Source organism: Erithacus rubecula (genome assembly GCF_903797595.1).
Source record: "Erithacus rubecula genome assembly, chromosome: 20".
Classification (NCBI taxonomy): Eukaryota; Metazoa; Chordata; class Aves; order Passeriformes; family Muscicapidae; genus Erithacus; species Erithacus rubecula.
This window is the reverse complement of record NC_136672.1, coordinates 6,207,323-6,226,455: the sequence shown is the minus strand read 5'-3', so window position 1 is coordinate 6,226,455 and position 19,133 is coordinate 6,207,323. Positions and strand designations below refer to the sequence as shown.

Sequence of the window (19,133 nt, the reverse complement as noted above, 5' to 3'; positions counted from 1 at the left end):
GCAGAGCCTGGTGCCAGCTCCCTGCACTGCCCACAGCATCAATCAGCCCCTTCTCCCAAATGGGACACCCAAATCTGCCCTGCCCACAGGGTCATGCAGGCAGCTCCAAGGACATGCTCTTCTTCAGCCCCAGCATCACCATGCACCCTCTCTAGATGGCTCTTTGTCCATGCACAGCTGAAAATATGATGCCTGTACTCTAAAAAACACTGTTTCATTTAGACAGTAATGAAATTCCAGGCTGTATGTAAAGCTTGCTGCACTTAAAGCTGATGGCCAGACATTAGAAAGGGAATGTCACTGCCAGATCCATTTTGGTGCACAGCTGCTAACTGCTTGTCTCAAGCAGGAATATTGCTTCCACAGAGAAATACAGATAATGCCTTGGGGCCTCAGGTTTATCTTGCTTTGGACTGCAAGGAGTCAAACCTTCCCCTTTGAGTGATATCCTGAACCTCAGCAGGGTCAGGGGATGGCCAGGGATCCGAGCTTGGATGCCTCTCCACAGCCCTCAGAAGACCACACGTGTCCTGCTGGCTGGATGGCTGGCTGAGAGCAGGATTTTTGGCAGCATGGGATGCACCCCTGAACATCAAAGCACAGGCAAAGGCTGCTGTGCTGGCCACAGCTTTGGGACACATGCATATGGGCCAGGCAGATTTGGGCTGAAGGTGTACAATGGGAACAGCCTGTCTGGGTCCTATTTCAGCTCTCTCCATATGCAAAATTAGCAACAGAGGCACATTTCAGCTTTCCCCAAGTCAAGATAGAAATATCCCTGTAAGCACCCAGAACTAACAAGTGTTGTTTTGACTTCTGAAATAACATATCTGAGCAGATCCCAGAGAGCAGGGAAGGCTCAGTAGGCACATTTGGCATGGTGATTGCTCACCCAAAGGAGCTGCTGTTGATGTGCACACAGCCTCACGTGCAGCTGCTTGGCAAGCAGGAGTTAATGTGGTTAGACAAAAGGGCTCAGTTTTGGGGGGAAAAATCAATAATGTCAGGGAGTTTATTACAGGGTTATGGGCCACCTGCTAGAACTCAGCATCAGGCCTGTGTTGCATTGTGCTTCAGGAAGAGCTGATGGCACTGCACTCAGACAGGGCTAGAGCTAGAATTATTATTTTATGCCTCAGCAGATGGCTTCTGCTCAGGGGTTTTATCTTTGAGTGCAGACATACGACTAATCATCATTTGCTTTCTCTTTCTCTGCTAACGTAAGCTGGGCAGGAAGCAATTGCCAGTTTGATGATGGTTCATTATTGTTTGGTTTATTCTGTCTGAAACAGCACAGCAAGAGGCACCAAGGATACAAAGGAAGATAATCAAAGAGATATCCATTATCAGTGAGATATGGGGAAAAGCTGAGCTCAGAAGCTTGTCTTTCACCAGCCCATCTCTTTCTGTCTCTGTTTCAGAGACAAAGCCTAAGATATCCCATAGATAATTTGGAGAGGTCATGTTGGTATCTTTGGATTGTCAAGATTGCAAAGATGAAATGTTTGGATTGGGTTCATCCTGCCTTAGAGCAGGATGATCTAAATCACTTCCTAAAGTCCCTTCCAGCTCTGTTCTCTGTCACTGTCAATGCTGAGAGAGACCTGCTCCATCAATTAAGCTTTGAGTTAGGGAAATCTGAGGTCTGTAATGCAATCTGGAATACCAAGAAACAGAAATCACAGCCACAGTGGCATCAGTGCAGGGCCAGCACTTCCCATGTTGGGCCCTCTCAGCTACCTGGTGCACAGGCTGGAGCAGGTGGCAAATACAGATGCCATGGACACAGGCTTGAGCACCTTGTTTTGTTGCAGGTTTTAGGAGTTCATAGTTTTATGGCAAGCTTGAATAACAGCACTTTAGGGAACTGGCAGCAAACCTGTGGTGTGCAAATGGAGATGTTGCCATGGCTTGCAGCACTGCTAGAGCTGTGTGAGCCATAGCATAAAATCCTTGGGTGTGAACTGTGTATTTGTTGTTGTTCATTATGGCTTTCAGTTGTTCTGCTTAGCTCCAGCTTGGTTTGAATCAAAGCTCAGAATAAAAGTGAGGTGAGTGCTCAGCACATCTTTCACCATAGCTGATGTTGTTTGTCCAGGAATGTAAGTTAATTTATTCACCAGTGTAAAACTAATGAATATTACTGAACCCATTACAGAGATTCACTTCATTCTACAAATATAGATTATAGAATAGTCAATATAGATTATAGAATAGTCACAGTGCTTTTGTTTGTGCTGTGTGTCAATTTATACAAACAGTAAGGTTTTAACCTGCTGTACTAACTTAATTTAACCCCAAGCTTTAATTCCCTGTGACTTCAGCATGAAGGAACCATCTCTTTGTCAGTTGGGGCTGATATTTTTTTAGAAAAATTATGAACCTCTCAGTGGAGGAGAGTTTGTGAGATGGGATTAAATTGCTGCAGATTTGCATGATTTTGTGCTCCATTGTGAGACTTTACCCAAGCTTTGAATCTGTGGAAGTTTGGAACACTCCTTGTGGCTGGGAGCCTCTCCAGGAGATGCAGAGCAGCTCCCAGTGACTGGGCTTTTCATCAGGCAATGAATGTTGGCTTCTCCAGACACCCTGGAAGTTCCAGAGCTCCTCTGAGGGTTTGGTATCCAAAACTTCACTATAAACAAGCTAATTTTCACAAAATGGAACTATTTCTATTTCTGCAGATACCATGAAATCTCTTTAGCAACAATTCTGTCTTCTTAGAATTCAAATTTAAACTATGACAAAATTCCTTTTTAACTGAAGAGTTATTGCCCTGGTTTGGCTTTGCTGGCTGTTAGCAGTCCTGGCTGTTGCACAGCACATCCTCTGCCCGTGCCCAGAGGGTGACCTCTGCCAGGAGCACTCCCTGCCTTCTAAGCTAGGCACATTAAGAGTCTTTCCAAGAGGTGAACTATTTTGTTTTTGTTTGCCCTGTGTGCCACCAGACACAAGGCATTACTCAGTCTGCACAGACAGCAGCAAACAGAAGGAGATAGAGCAGCTCTCTGGGGAGACTGCTGCCCTTACTGGAAGCACCCAAAGGAGCCAAAGCTCAGGTCTGGTTTGTAAAGGTGCTCTCTGTGCCCATTCAGCAGCACATCTGAACACAGGCTGGAGGTGCAAGTGATGTGTGCAAACCAGTGATGACCCACTTCCACTGATCTTTTGAGCAGCTAACCCATCCTTCCTGCCCTAGCAATGGGATGTTTGTACTCAATAGCTTTTTTTCACTGTTGCTCTTCCTGATTCCAGCTAATTCAACATACATTCTTATTCTGATCTATTTTTTTCAGAGTTCGCCTGCAGCCCACAGCATAGCAGGGTCTGCTGAGGGTCTGCACTTTCTTTCCATGGCAGTTTTGGAGATGACAGGTCCTGCCTGACCCTATGGTGGTTGGCAGAGTGATCCTAGGTTAAAGATTCCCATGGTTTAATCGTTGCAGCTTTCCCGTGCCTTTAGGGCCAGCACTTTGGGCTCAGTGCTCTGTCTCACCAGTGGCTGGGATTGTGTTTAATGACAGATGCAGCAGACAGTCTTTGAGCTGGGGGGTACAAAGGAACCAGAGCATCATTAGCACTGAGTGTTTCAAATGCTCTCTAATGGCCTGATTTTTCTCCAGTTGAAGTCGATGTAAATATTCTGCCGACTTCAAAGGGGAACGGGGTGAGGTTACGGCCAAGTACTCTTGGAAATCCCACCCAGTGCTTGATTTTTCCTGACCTGAATGGCAGTTCAGGCAGCTCTGTTTCCACAAAGGAGCTTTCAGGAGCGCTGGAAAAGCCGCCCGAGTGCTTTTAGCCCTGGGTTCACATGGCAGCAGCAAGTGAATCGCGGCAAGTCCAGAGGCCAGTTCAGCCCTCCCAAGTTCTGACTCCACTTCTGCAGATGTCTGGCTGGCACCGCTCTCGCTCTCTCCTCGCCGGCTGTGGGGGAGCTCAGGGCAATGGGATTCCCACGGAGGCACTTCAGTTTGGTGGGGTGATCCTGCAGTGTGGGGTACCTTCACGAGACCTCTGGCTTTGCTGTGCATCAGCCAGGAGAACAAGCTGGAAATGCCTGGAAGATCTTTACAGTGCATGAGTTGTAGCTTTGTCTCTTCCCAGCACAGAAAATGATCGTGAATTATTTTTCTCCTTTTTCTCTGGTTTTTTTCTGGGTAGGGGTGTTTTTTCTTTCATAATTTTACACATTTTCTTTTGTGTTTGTGTAACATCATACTTGAAAAACTCTATGAGAGTGGAAAATAAAACTTTTCTAAATATTTCCAAATATTTCCATTGACTAATTTCCTTTTGAAGTCAATGAGATTTGGAGTTATCTCCACAGGAGCAGTTCCTGTCTTTGTCACTGACTCTGTGAGCCCAGACCACTTGCTCTCTGCACTACAGCTTCCACTCCCTGAAGGGGACTGTAAGGCTCTCAAGTGGGTCAAGTGACATCAATTTATCTTTGAAATCCCAACTTCTCGCCATTCCCACAGAACTGTGTGTGAGTGTGAGGTGTGATTTGCTGCAATTCCAAACCCTTGGGAAAAAATGGCAAATGGAAAAATTGTATCTCCAGCCATTTGTTCACATCTCTTAAGATGAAGTTTAAGCACAGCCCTTTCTAATTCACACACACACATATTTTTTTAAAACTTTGCCATGGCCAGAAACCTAATGCTGCAATTGTTTCAGGACATATATTTGTACTTTCTCAGCTCCTTTTTGATTTGTCTGAGGAATCTGTACCCATGGCCATAAAAACCAGGTTAGTGCACAGTAGAGGCTTTCATGGCCACTAATCTTGATGACAAAACTATTCAAACAAACACTTCTTGTGTCACCGATATATATTATGTAAAACCTTGTGACTTTGATTATGTGTCTATAATACAGATTAGTCTGTTTGGGTGTTTGGTGCTGACCTCCAATAAGCTCCTAAAGTATTAGCAAGAATTTGCAAGTGACAGGCAGGCAGAGGTGCTGTTCTGCCTAATCCCATTCTCAAAACTCTGGCTATATATGTCTGAACAGTTTCTGCTGCTTATCTTGAGGCACCAACCAGGTCCTTTCTTTCTCATCCCCCTCCCAGCCACCTTTGTCCTTCTTTCCACTGCTGTAATGTGTCACAAATGTTGGAAAATTTCACTATCCTTATGGATTACAGCCAGGGAAACAGTGAGAACAAATTTAGAATAGGAGGCAGAGAATGTACCAGCTGGGAGGTGATGCTGTCAATCTCCATGGAGACCTCTTTAGTTACAGCTTTGCTAATTACTCTGATGAATTGTATAGTGCCTGGTGGAAAGCCTGGCCAACTCAATGGAGAGTTCCAAACTGACTGGCTGTGTCTTGTGGCCATGAGGGATGCACAGGGCACAGCCCCTCAGGGTAACCAGTTATGATTTGCACTGGGGGCCTTCTCCTTGATGGCCAAAACACCTAAGGAGAATCCAAACACCTTCATCTGATCTTCTGCATGATGCCAGCTTCTTCTAAAGAAAAGAACTCTGGAGAAATAAATATATATCTCGTCTTAACAAAACAATTTTTTCCTCAGGCATGCAAGTAACACATCTCTGTCATCTTGTGAAGCTTCCACAGGAATCAGCTCCTGCAGGGGATGAAGTGGGACGGGATCCACAGAAGCCTTTTGAGTCCAAATGCCTAGAGAGGACATGCCCCTATGCAGGATTCAGGCAATTAGTTATATTTGCCCCTTATCCCCAGGAAGAACGTGTTTCATGGATTAGTAGAGCAAAGGGAGGGACTACAGACATGGGCAGAGAGGAATGCAGCCAAAAGTCTGGGGAAAAAGCAAAGGCAGTTCCTTTTCTGCACAGTATTCTGGGTTAGGATGTCTCTGAGCTCAGAAGGGCTGACACCTGGGGACACTGCCACAACCACAACACAAGCAACAACCATCCTCAGGGGGAGAAATTTGGTTCCAAGGCTCTGCAGCTCAGGCTTGTTGAAGCCAAGCTGGCTTTAGGCACTAATCCACTGAACAATTTCCAGTAGTGATCAAAATCTATTGGACTTCTTAACCACGAGTCTGTGAGCTGATGCATCACACCCCTCAGGTCCCAGCTTCCTGATTTGTTTGTTCAGAAATAATTTATTTGTTCTACAAATAGAAACAATGTTAAATTAACAACTGATTTCTAAAGGGATTTGGCTGCCTGAGCAGATTTTTCCCTTGCAGATCACCATTACCCCAAATATAAATGCCATTTTCCAACCCCTTCCTGCCAAATTTCACTCTGTGCTGCAGACATGTGCAGCTGTGTGCAAGAGTGTGTGCTTAAATGTCCCTCTTTAGACATTCAGCTCCCCCTGAGCCCCTGCAGGATGCTCAGCAGGGCTGAAAATCCAGGAGATAGCTGGTTGCACTGTAATTCAGGGATGCTCCAGGGTGCTACAACCTGTCCTGAATCCCAGTCTTCTGTACCACTATCAGCATAGCAATTCCTGCTGGGTGATTTAGTGTAAAAGCTGTCATTTATGGTCCAAAGAAAAATGATGGGTGACTTCCCTGCAATTCTGGAATTCACTGGAAGAATGTTTTTTTTATCTCATCAAAAAATAGAGGAATTATTCTTGAGTAAAGTCCTGTCCACCCTGCCTCAGGTGCTCATCTTGCCTGGCAATAGGCAGCTGGAAACTTTTTGGTTCAAAGCTTATTCTCTTTGGATCTTTTGGCAGGGGGTAGAACACAAGGGGCATCTCCAGAGGATGATTTGGCTGTGCTATTTTAGACCTTTGCCCTGGGAGGAGATGAATCTGTGCTGGATGTTTTCCCCCATAGACATGAAGTGAGTGTTGGTGATACAGGCTCAGACATGGTAACATGAGGCTGAATTTAACATAATTCACCTACAAGCTCTCACAGGGGGCTTCCATGGGGTCAGCACAAAAACTGCTATAGCATAAACTGCTTCTCATGTGACTTTCACTTCCTCCTTTGAAATTGTCTCCTCTGCCTTCAAACTCCATTGAAAGGCCCAGTTAATTTAAATCTGAGTGAATATTGGGCTTGACTTTTAATTCCATCTTTATTCTCCATCAGTCCTTCCATTTCCCTGAGCCTCAATCCCATAACAGCTTTAAATCTGTGTGTGTGCATTAAGTATCACATTTAAAGTTTCTGACTATCCCTAAATCTTATTTCTCACAAGTCCACCACTGTAGTGTTGGTTTAAATTGCCAGAAACATTATTTTGGTGGGTTGGGTGGGGACAGAGTATTTCAAATATGATTGTACAGTTGTCAGTATCACTGCATAACTGGGAATTAAGCCTTTAAAAAGATGTTTAATCATAACTTTCAGTGACTGAGAAGTTGATTTAATGGGGAGGAATGGAGTTATGTGGGGAATGAAACCTGAAATGCAAAGGGAATAAAAAACTTCATAAGCCTTAAAAAAGCCAGGAGCAAATAGCAAACAGACAGACCATGGTTTCTCCAAAAAAGCAGAAAAGAACCAGCCCAGAGGATCAGGCACAGTCAGAAGCTTGCACAAAGACAGATATTAACACTTAACCAATAAATCTGGAAAACCTGCTGTGGGGACAAAGACTGGCCCAAGCCTCCCTGTGGTTACTGCAAGGCTGTGAGGTGCAGGCTCTGCCAGGTGATGCTGTGGGCTCAGGGCTATGCCCAGGGCTGGGGAACAGGGAGCTCTGAGCACCTGTAAATCACAAAGAAAACAAAACATCACCTGGGCTCCAGACACAGGTCAGAGCTCAGCATGTTCCCACTGAAGCCCAAAGTCATTTGACATTTGGGAGGCAGAGTGGCTGCTCCAGCCATGAGCACCATGTGCAATTCCCAGCAGCTTCCCCAGCCAGGGCTCAGCCAGCACCTGCCCCGTGCCTGCAGATCCTGCTCCTGCTGCTCTCAGCAGGGAGCTGTGAGTGCAGGTGTGCCCCGCACAGGTACAGGCACAAACCCAGCTGTCACACGAGAAAGGAGCAGGGGAAGCACAGGTTTCTGGCTCTGCTGGGAGCTGGGGAGTGTGGCAGCAGTGCCAGCAAACAGGGAGGGGACACACACATGCAGGGGGTGTGAGGCTCCGTGTGTGGGGCACCAGCAGGAGGCTCATGGCGGCGGTGGGGAACTCGCTGCTAATCCTCTTCACACAGCCTTCCCTGGGGGAGGAGATCTCATGACTCCAGGGAGAAGCACATTGTGTAACTAAGCAATGGTGAACCCAAGCTCCATTTAACAGGGCTTGGCACAGGTGCAACAGAGCAGGACACTCATCCCAAGAGAGCGTGAGAGAGAGCATCCCATGCATCACCCGCCGCCTTCGAGTCCTTAAAAGCCCTGAGTGGCTCTGGGAGAGGAGCTCAAGTAGAGGGGAAAAAAAAAAGAAAGAAAGAAAAAAAAATGCCCATAACCCCCCAGACAGCAGCTCCCTGCACTGGGTTTCCCTGCACTTGTGTGGAAATGTTGCATAATGTCCACATGGAGCTCTGAAATCTGCAGGATCAAAGCTGTATGGAGACACTATGGATGTGCCAAGACAAATTTAAAGGCATTTCACAATTACAGCAAGAAGCACAAAGCCACACTCTGAGCTCCTCTGGCTGTTCCACTGTGACATCTAGTGGCAGTAGCACTGGAGAACACCACAGGGATGGTGCTCCTGGTTTTAGGCCTGTCCCTGCACTTGCTTCCTGAGTAGATTTTTCCCATCCATCCAAGAGCTGTCTTGTATTATTTTGCAAAAAGCTCTTCTGCCACTAATCCTATTGGATTTTTATAGATGTAAAAAATCGTGATTTAAAGCTTTCACAGTGTGCAGGAGGGCATCCTGCTTCCTAGAATGTATCACTAGGTCTCCACTTGTCTTTGGAGACACTTTGCCTTGTCTTTGTTTTACAGCTTTATGGCACAGACACTGAAAAAGGACAAAAGGCACTGTGGGTTAAAGAGTGATCATTTAAGATGCATTTACTGATAAAGCAAATGAGATAAAATACAAATATTTAGGTCACAGCAATGTCCAGTTGAGGGCTGATCTTCCAGGTCTCTAAGGTTTGAATTTGCAATTGTCATCAGGTAAATCTTGTTTGCAAACCATTCTCCAAATCCAGCTTGTTTTTCATACAGTTTGTTGAATCTTTTGGTAGCAGCCGGGCAAAATTTTTGTTCAATCTGTTGCATGGGATCAAAAGCATGTGATCTGGTGTGAAAAACTTGCCACTAAGTCACCGTGTAACCTTTGCCATAGTAGTTAAAAATGTCACTGCTTGCTCCTCCCTCCTGCTTTCATGAGGGTGGTTTGCAGGGCTGCTTCTCTCTTAGAGAAACATTTGGCCTGTGGGCCTCTGCCTCTGCTGACTGATTAAAAGGAAGGTGAGTGTTTGTGCTTTGAAGCTTCATTTGTATAGAGAGATATTCAGGAACTGCTTGGATGGTAATGCTGCAGGCATTGTCCTCACCTAATGGCCACAACTATGAGAGAAGGAACAGCAGAGCAAAACAACAGCAACCCAAGTCCTCAATTAAATGGTAGGTTAAAAATAATGTCGCTAATAAGAAAAGCAATAAAAGAGAGACAATGAAATAAAACAGCAGCTTAGTGAAAATTTCTCCTTGGTGGCAGGCAGATAACAAAATAGAAAGCCTGGAAAATGAGCTCCCCAACACGTCACAGTGATTTAATTAAGAGTGTGAGCAACACACTGGAGAAGTAGGGGCTGGGAACTGGGGGTGCCAGGGCTGGAAGTGTCTGGGATTTGAAGCCATCCTTGTGGTCCTTTCCCAGCCTCACAGCTCGAAGGCAGGAGCCAGGCTGCTGGTTAAAAAACACCCAGGAAGGACAAGGCCACTATGGTAGATGGTGGGTTGGACTCAAAGACCTTGGAGGTCTTTTCCAACCTAAATAATTCTGTGATGTGCTTTTGCTGGCAGGCAGTATTTACCTGCAGCTTTTGCCCTCTTCCCAGGAGCTCTGTCCCCCCAAGCCCCACACGGGGCTCAGGATGTCAGGTGAGGGCAAGATGGAATCAGAGGAAACACTCCAGTCTTGGATTCTCATCCCATCTCAGTGCCTGGGGAAAGGGGCACAGAATCACAGAATCACTGGGGCTGGAAAGGCCCAAGGGGTCACCTGGTGCAGGTGACACAGGAACGCGTCCAGGTGAGTTTGGAATCTCTCCAGAGAGGGAGACTCCATAGCCTCCCTGGGCAGCTGTTCCAGAGCTCTGCCACCCTTCAGGTAAAGCAGTTCTTCCTAGTGTTGAGCTGGAACATTTGGTGTTTTAATTTACAGTCATTGCCCCTCGTCTTGTCGCTGGGCACCAATGAAGAGTCTGACAGCATCCTCTGGCACTCCTTGGATATACTTAAATGCATTGATGACATCCCCTCTCAGTCTTCTCCATACCAAACAGGCCCAGCTCCCGCAGTGCCTGTGCACCAGAGAGAGCTCCAGATCCCTCATCATCTCTGTGGAATTCCCTGGACCCTCTCAGACATCCCCTTGTTTTTTCTGCGCTGAGGAGCCCGGAGCCGGACAGCGACCGCCAGCCCAGGGCCGCTGCCGCTCAAGATGGCGGCGGCCGTGAGGGACGGAGCCGGGCCCCGGGGCGGGAAGGGCCCGGCTCCGCCGCGCTGAGGCGGCCGGCCCCTCCCGACGGGCTCGGAGCGGCGGGGAGGGGCCGCAGCCGCGCCCGGCCATGAGCGGCGCGGCGGAGGCGCGGGAGCTGGAGGAGCGGCTGCGGGAGGCGGCGGCCCTGGGGGACGTGGCGGAGGTGCGGCGGCTGCTGGGCGCGGGGGCGGACATCGACTCCCGCAACGAGATCAACGGCTGGTGAGGGGCGGCGGCGCGGGGTCCCGGCGCTGCGGGCGAGGGGCGGGCCGGGGCGGCTGCGGGGCCCGGCTCCTCCCCGCTGCCCTTCCCAGCGGCGGCGTGCGGGTGCTTGCGCTCGGGGCTGCCCCCAGCCCCTTTATCAGGCGCGGGGGTGAGGGAGATGCTTTGGAAACGCAGCTCTTGTGTTTGTTAGTTTTCCTATTTGCAAATAGAGAAAAGCTAATCTCGGGAGGCTCGGAGATTTAGTGCTAAAGAGGATCACGGTTAAAGCAGGTCGCCCTCCTTTCACCTGTCACTGCGTGTTTGCTCAAGGCCCCCATCCGGTCGTTTGTGGGGGACAGCAGTGGGAGTCACTCTGGCAAAGGAGCGCCCTGCCCTGCGCAACTTAGAGCTACAGAACTTTAGAAAGTGCCGCACTGAAGGAAACTTTACTCCCAGTTATCACTTTACGCGTGTCTCGGGCGAAGTAGGACGGGGCTGGTGAGGAGGAGCCGGGGCGATGCATCCCAACCCTTCTGCTTCCTTCCCGCAGGACCTGCCTGCACTGGGCCTGCAAGCGGAACCATGCCCAGGTGGTGTCCTGCCTGCTGGAGGCCGGCGCTGACAAGCACATCCTCACTGCTAAGGGAGAGCTGGCGGCACAGCTAACGTCGAAACCAGACATCCGCAAGATTTTGGGAGGTTCCCATCTTAAAAGTCATCTAGAATTCTTGGTCTAAACACTAGAAGTTTTTAGTGCTTTTATCTGAGGCGGTAATTGGCAAAACCTTGGCTAGGACCGTTGTATGTCATTAGGTAGTGGGGATTTCAGGTAGGAAGGTTTTGTGTTCTGAGCTGTGTCACCCAGAAGTGAAAGAGCTGTATGCTTTGGGAAGTGTGCTGCTGCACTCTTGTGTGCTGTTGTTAAGCCAAGGTTGGCAGGCAGGCTGCAAATGGGGGCTTTACAGTTTTATAGTTTGCTGTGGTCCAACCATGATCAATATTACAAATCCTCTCAAAACAACCTTATCACTCAGGAAGTTATGCCTTCTGAGCACCTTGTTATAGTATGACTTGCTGGTATGGTGAATTTTTGCTGTGTAATTCTGTCATCTTACACTTTTTATATGCACAGCAAAGCCAGTTAGATGTGTGTGACACTCCTGAAAAAGAGCAAGTGCCATCAGCATCTAGGTACCATGCTCCAGATTAAAATTCCAAAGTGCTTTACCTTTGGTAATGTGCTGTCTTCTGCAGTTGCACTTAGCTCTCTACAGTGATCTGCTCTTCCATCAACAGTGCAGGGTCATCCTTCACAAGGCTGCAGCTAAATCATGACTCAGGTTCCAACAGTTACACCTGAAGGAATGGCATGTTCTAACTCAATACTTGGCTTTCTTTTGAGCAAGGTGCTCATCTCTTGGGCTTAGTTTGTGGCAAACGACTCATCTGTTTTTAACATCTAAACTATCAAACACATGTGGGGAAACTCTGTTTATAAATGTCTTATTTTTCTATCTTTTAAGTTTTCATGTGTTTCCTGGGGAATAAACACATATCACTTACCTTCTCTCCTAGTTTTTATTCTGGGAGTGTGGTATAATTGAGCAGATCTTTCTGAACTGCTTTGACATCAGTGTTTATGTTCTGTAATCCTCAGGCAGGAATGTCACTTACTGCAGTGCTTTTGTGCAAGAGTTGAGTTTGCTTTGATATTAAAATAAGTAGTCACTTCCCTGAAAAAATACTGGGTTGAATTTGCTGGCCTAGGTCATAATCAACTATTTACAGCAGTGCTATTAAAAGCATTTTGAAATGAAATTCAATAAAGGGCTACTGGTCATCCAATTCATTTGAAAGCGCTCGAATAACACTGCTAGAAATGATGTGTCTTTCAAAAGTTATTTTTTCCCCTCCACTTTATTTTTTATAAAACAGAATATACTGAAGACATTTCTAGGTTTTTCTTTTACTTTACATCTACTGGCCTCAAGTGCTATATGCTTCTGGAACATAAGTGTCATTCTTTGATGACCTTGGAATGTGATGTAGTTTAAAGACACAATAGGAAAACTAACTATATTCAAAATGAGAAAGATCTATCCAGTAACATGATGGGTTTTTTTCTCTCTCCATCCCCTACCCCTGATTTTTGAACTTCATCAATAGAGGAACAAACTGAATGTCAAGGAGCGAAGGATTTAAATTTACCCATTGTTGCGAACTGCTCAGCCAAGCCACCATTCCCTAACGTTTACAGCGAAGAAAGCACTCCAGGCAGCTTGGCAGGATCCCAGAATGAAAGTGCTTCCATCTCTTCTGCTTCCCAGAGTGAAACCAGCCCTTGTCCATCAGCACCTCAGGCCGAAAGCATCTGCACAGCCGTGTCCTGCAGCAGCGATGATGGGAGTGTCCCAGCAGTGAGCCCTGCAGCCCCAGCCCCAGCAGTGAGCCCTGCAGCTACAGCCACAGCCCCAGCAGCGAGCCCTGCAGCCCCAGCCCCAGCAGTGAGCCCTGCAGCCACAGCCCCAGCAGTGAGCCCTGCAGCCACAGCCCCAGCAGTGAGCCCTGCAGCCACAGCCCCAGCAGTGAGCCCTGCAGCTACAGCCACAGCCCCAGCAGTGAGCCCTGCAGCCCCAGCCCCAGCAGTGAGCCCTGCAGCTACAGCCACAGCCCCAGCAGTGAGCCCTGCAGCCCCAGCAGTGAGCCCTGCAGCCCCAGCCCCAGCAGTGAGCCCTGCAGCCACAGCCCCAGCAGTGAGCCCTGCAGCCCCAGCAGTGAGCCCTGCAGCTACAGCCCCAGCAGTGAGCCCTGCAGCCACAGCCCCAGCAGTGAGCCCTGCAGCTACAGCCCCAGCAGTGAGCCCTGCAGCTACAGCCCCAGCAGTGAGCCCTGCAGCCCCAGCAGTGAGCCCTGCAGCCACAGCCCCAGCAGTGAGCCCTGCAGCCCCAGCAGTGAGCCCTGCAGCTACAGCCCCAGCAGTGAGCCCTGCAGCCACAGCCCCAGCAGTGAGCCCTGCAGCTACAGCCCCAGCAGTGAGCCCTGCAGCCACAGCCCCAGCAGTGAGCCCTGCAGCTACAGCCACAGCCCCAGCAGTGAGCCCTGCAGCTACAGCCCCAGCAGTGAGCCCTGCAGCCCCAGCCCCAGCAGTGAGCCCTGCAGCCACAGCCCCAGCAGTGAGCCCTGCAGCCACAGCCACAGCCCCAGCAGTGAGCCCTGCAGCCACAGCCCCAGCAGTGAGCCCTGCAGCCCCAGCAGTGAGCCCTGCAGCCCCAGCCACAGCCCCAGCAGTGAGCCCTGCAGCCACAGCCCCAGCAGTGAGCCCTGCAGCCACAGCCACAGCCCCAGCAGTGAGCCCTGCAGCCACAGCCCCAGCAGCAAGCCCTGCAGCCACAGCCCCAGCAGCAAGCCCTGCAGCCACAGCCACAGCCCCAGCAGTGAGCCCTGCAGCCACAGCCCCAGCAGTGAGCCCTGCAGCCACAGCCACAGCCCCAGCAGTGAGCCCTGCAGCCACAGCCACAGCCCCAGCAGTGAGCCCTGCAGCCACAGCCACAGCCCCAGCAGTGAGCCCTGCAGCTACAGCCCCAGCAGTGAGCCCTGCAGCCCCAGCCCCAGCAGTGAGCCCTGCAGCCACAGCCCCAGCAGTGAGCCCTGCAGCTACAGCCCCAGCAGTGAGCCCTGCAGCTACAGCCCCAGCAGTGAGCCCTGCAGCCACAGCCCCAGCAGTGAGCCCTGCAGCCACAGCCACAGCCCCAGCAGTGAGCCCTGCAGCTACAGCCCCAGCAGTGAGCCCTGCAGCCCCAGCCCCAGCAGTGAGCCCTGCAGCCACAGCCCCTGAGCCCCCCGTCACCAGAGGCTCAGCCTGTGCCAGCCCAGCGCTGTTCCCCGGCCCCGCCTGCCCCCCGGCCACCGCCCCCAGCCTGGGGCTCTGCTCCCCTGCAGTGTCCAGCCAGGCCCTGCCCCTGCAGCCCGACACCTCCCCCAGCGGCCCGGCCTCCTTCCAGCCCTTCTTCTTCACTGGAACATTCCCCTACAACATGCAAGGTAAAGAGGTGCCCTGTCTCCTAGTTCTGTTACAGTTACTGGTGAACAATGAAGTAACCATTTCACTTCAGACTCTAGTAGAATAGAGGCAGAGAGGCTGAATCCTGTGGCCAGAGGTGCCCTGAACTTTCTTTTGCTCAGTTAAGTGTCTGTTATACTGTTATTTTAACCATGGTCATACTTTGCAAAACAATGGAATGATCAGTCCATGTAAGACGAAAATTCCAATTTTGCACTACATTTGTATCAAATGCAGCTGTGGTAGTTTGGTAACAACTCAACTTTTGTGACTAGATGGATCAGTTTCAACAGTATTAACATGGTTCTCCTGGGTATTTTTGCTGGAAGCTTCTGTTAACTGCATAGTATTTCTCAGTGAGATCACAGGGATTGTATTAAGAAATCCTTTGTTAACCTTTTAATTGTTTCTCTGTCAGAACTTGTGCTCAAGGTCAGAGTCCAGAACCTGAGAGACAATGACTTCATTGAGATTGAACTGGACAGACAAGAATTGACCTATCAAGATTTGCTCAGAGTGAGCTGCTGTGAACTGGGTATTAATCCAGAGCAAGTAGAGAAGATCAGAAAACTACCCAATACACTTGTAAGAAAGGTAGGAATAGAAATGAGAGGTTAACTTGACTTTGCCAACATCAGAGAAGGTATTTTTGTAAAATGATTGGCAAAATGTCACCTTTGTTAAATAAAAACTACTTAAAACCGATTCAAAGGGACGTTAGAACCCTTCTTAAAACGTCATCATAACTTGTTTTAAAACACTCTTGTCAGAATAGGCAAGAATATTTCAGCTTCTAAAGTATATGGAACTATTACTTGCTTGACTTTTAAAAAATGTATCAGAAACCATGCATTTGGGTGCTTTTAACATAATTGCCAAGCACTACTTCACTGTCTGCTTGCCTGAAAAGACCAAACAGTAAGAGGAAAAACCTCCACAAATTGGCATATGAACAATCTAAAGAGAGGCTGTTAAGAAATAAACCTGCTCTTCTGTTCCAAAAATATATATATTCTGTAGGTGTGTAAATGAAAGTGAACACAACTCTTGGTTAATTGACATGCACAAATACAGCCAAATCATGATGAAATGAAAGAAGTTTGAGGAGAAAAACCAAACAAGCAAACCTGCTACACTTTTAACGAGTATATGCTGGTTGGATTTATTTTTTTCATTCTTTATTGCTATTACTGGGTGCGATGTCCCTGGAATTTTCATTAATACTTCCTATAGTTATTTCATAAATAATAACAACCAGCTATGTTTAAGAGTGTTGTGTTGTCCTGTCTGTTTCTTACAAGGACAAGGATGTTGCCAGACTGCAGGATTTCCAGGAGCTGGAGCTGGTCCTCACGAGAAGTGACAGCTCTCCATTCCGGAACGCTGCGGCGGCGCTGCCGGAGCGGCCGTGCTACAACAGCAGAGCATCCAAACTCACCTACTGAGCCTGGGGCTGCAGCTGCACTGCAACACCTGCCAGTGACACCTGCTGCCTTTGGAAGGCAGCCACCTCAGTGTGTGTAAAACCTTAAGTTATTATTAGGGTTACTATTTTAACTAATATTTTATATTTTATATTTAATACCCTGTTCGCTTTTATTTTTTACTTGATACTGTATTCAGCCAAGGGATACCTCATTTGTCTAGTTAAAATCATGTGCTTCCAATGTATTTCAAGGAAGTTTATTGGTTGTATCTGGCAGCAGGGGGGCACAAAAGACATAATTATTGATATGAAAATTATGTTAAGTACACCCACTCTGACCAAGTAAGACTCATGGAAAACTTCAGGAAATTGTGTGTCTCTGTGTGTATGTATGTGTTTTAAACCTCCTCATTAAATTAAAGAGGCACACAATGAATACTTGCTCTCTAAAAATGTAAAAATATAAGTCCTTAACCTCTTTCCCCTCATGTACACCAAGATGGATTGTCTAGAGATACCTAATGCTCAGAAATGGCAGGAGAAACCATTTTACTGGGCTGAAAATAAGTGGAATAAGCATGCCCATATTTAACTGTTTATTAGCCCCATGAGAATATTGTACCTCCACCAAAAATGCAAAAGCCTCTTGTAAATGCTCCTTAATTCTCAGTCGAGTTGAAGTGCCCTTTCAAGAGAAAGCCCTTGTTCCAGGAGATGGGGAGGGGACCCCCAATGTGTGTTGGTGGTTTTTACTTTGTGACTGATGTGAGCCTGTGCATTACTCACACCAGGTGTCAGTACTGTCAAGACAGGAAAGCTCTGTGTGGCCCTCCCTTGTACACCAGTTCCAAGGGGATGGTGGCTCTGCTGTGTGAGAAGCACAGCAGTGTCCTCATGGGAGATCACAGCTGGAAGGAACACAGCATGCTTTCATGAGCCACTAAATGGGAAACACACCACGAGCAAGTAATCTGTAACTTTACATCATGCACAGTCTACTGTCACTATTACAGAGCCTTGTTTTAGCCAAGTGAGTACTGAAAGCTGCCTCCAGGCACTTTCAACTTTTTTTTTTTCCTCTTCATTGTGAGGAGTGAAAAAACCACAACTCTGGTTAAGCTACAGACTGTTTAACTTGCATTTAAGCAAGTCAGTAATGAAAAAATTCACCTGTGCATTGAAATACCTAAGTCATAGCCTTGCTGGAATATAAACAGCCTAAAGCTTTTCCTCATTAACATGGCAGCCTGGAAAGTTACACTTTTGGAGGCTGTTTTCTTTTTTACCAAAAAATATGATGCTAACCTTTGTATCAAAACCCTTCATTGGGTCCTGAGGTGGGTGGAGGAGTGAGGGACTTGCTTTTTCTACACAAACTACTTTTTCTCCCCTCTGTTCCCCCCTCCCCAAAGTGTATTGATTTTCCTTCCAGCTCTGCATTATGAGGCTGCACTAGAGCAGAGTTTCTGCAGAGCTGGTGCTGTGTTTGTTGTTGATCTGGACTGCAATGTTGACAGTCAAACTATAAATAGTACAGCACCATGTTCTGGCAGAAGCAGCATGGCTGCCACCCTCCCAAGTATCCTGTACACCAAGACAAGACAGAAACCTCTTCTGCCAGCAGAGATGCTTGGCTCTGGGCTCAGGATTTCACCAAGTTATTTAGGCTTAAAATTCTTGCTTACTGCAGTCAAAATAATTATCATCCTTTCCTCTGTGCTCCATACACATCACCTCAACCCTGCTAATTTCACATTCTCAGTCCTGGTTTTTCCCAGCCAGGAGCTGAGCTACTTTAATGCCAGATTCACCTCCTGGGAAGCTCAAGACTGTGACACAGTATGAAGTAAAACTTCTTAACTAAGGTTCCTGCTTTGTTTTTTTTTTTATAGGACAGGAAAGAAGGTTTGATTTAACAATTGTGTATTTATCTTTCCAGCATAGCTTGGAGGCTAGCTCAGATTATGTGCAATAACTGTCTGAAAAACAGTAGTGGCTAAATGGCTCAAAATTAATAAGAGTATCTAATTTCTTTATAGTTCCTTTATTTGGGAAGTCAGTGTAAGGACTGTCTCCACTAATTACTGAGCATTCTGCTAGAGAGCAGCTGATTTAAAAAGCTTTATTTCTCTAGTTTCCACCAAGAATAGCAGTTCAGGTGTTAAATCTTAAACTCTACTTATAATCTGACTGTAATAACAGTAAATCTATGCATTCAGAGAAATATTTTTGTATGTTTTATGCAGTTTGATAAACTCTAAGACACACTAGTTATGTTAACTGGTTTTTGTTGGGCTTTTTCCTTGAACAATGAAGTGTTGGAATGCAACTGAGATTAAGTTTACAAAACTTACTGTTCTTCCGAGGACAACTTTTGTTTGCACTAAAAACTTGTACTGAACTGACATTGCTACTCTTCACTTATATTAAAGTATCATTCATTTCAAATACCTTGATCTCTTCTTTTTTCAGGGTGGGGGGTAGAAGGATGTAAAGAAGATCACTCTGGAGTGGACAGGACACTTTAAAATTTTAATGCAACTTTGAGAAATCCTAGGCCATTTTTAACACCTAATTAAAGACTGTGAAAACCAGTACTGAGAAAGCATGTAAGCAGTGCTTACTGAAATGAGCTACTTGCCTTTTGCCTAGCATTCCTAGAAAATCTGGGATGGTACTTATTGTGGGCTCAAGCTCTGAAGATACTTCTCACAAAGACCAATCTCTGTAGAGATGCTTGTACAGTCAAATCTGGAGGCAGAATGGCACTGTGTTTCCTATGCTCTGCAAAACAGAATTTTCCTTCATCTTCAAAGCATTAAAGATTCCCCTATGAGACATGTCAGAATGTGAAT

The 19,133-nt window shown here is 47.3% G+C and overlaps 1 protein-coding gene across 1 annotated transcript; it reads left to right on the top strand.

The window, feature by feature from the left end:
• The first annotated feature begins 10,546 nt into the window (after nt 1-10,546).
• On the top strand, nt 10,547-18,373 carry LOC306810790 (ankyrin repeat domain-containing protein 40-like). The gene is made up of 6 exons (XM_079323760.1): nt 10,547-10,810; nt 11,343-11,491; nt 12,959-13,236; nt 14,629-14,833; nt 15,271-15,446; nt 16,154-18,373. Exons 1-6 carry the CDS (start codon nt 10,677-10,679, stop codon nt 16,295-16,297), a joined length of 1,086 nt encoding a protein of 361 aa, XP_079179886.1. The 5' UTR covers nt 10,547-10,676; the 3' UTR covers nt 16,298-18,373.
• The last annotated feature ends 760 nt before the right edge of the window (nt 18,374-19,133 follow it).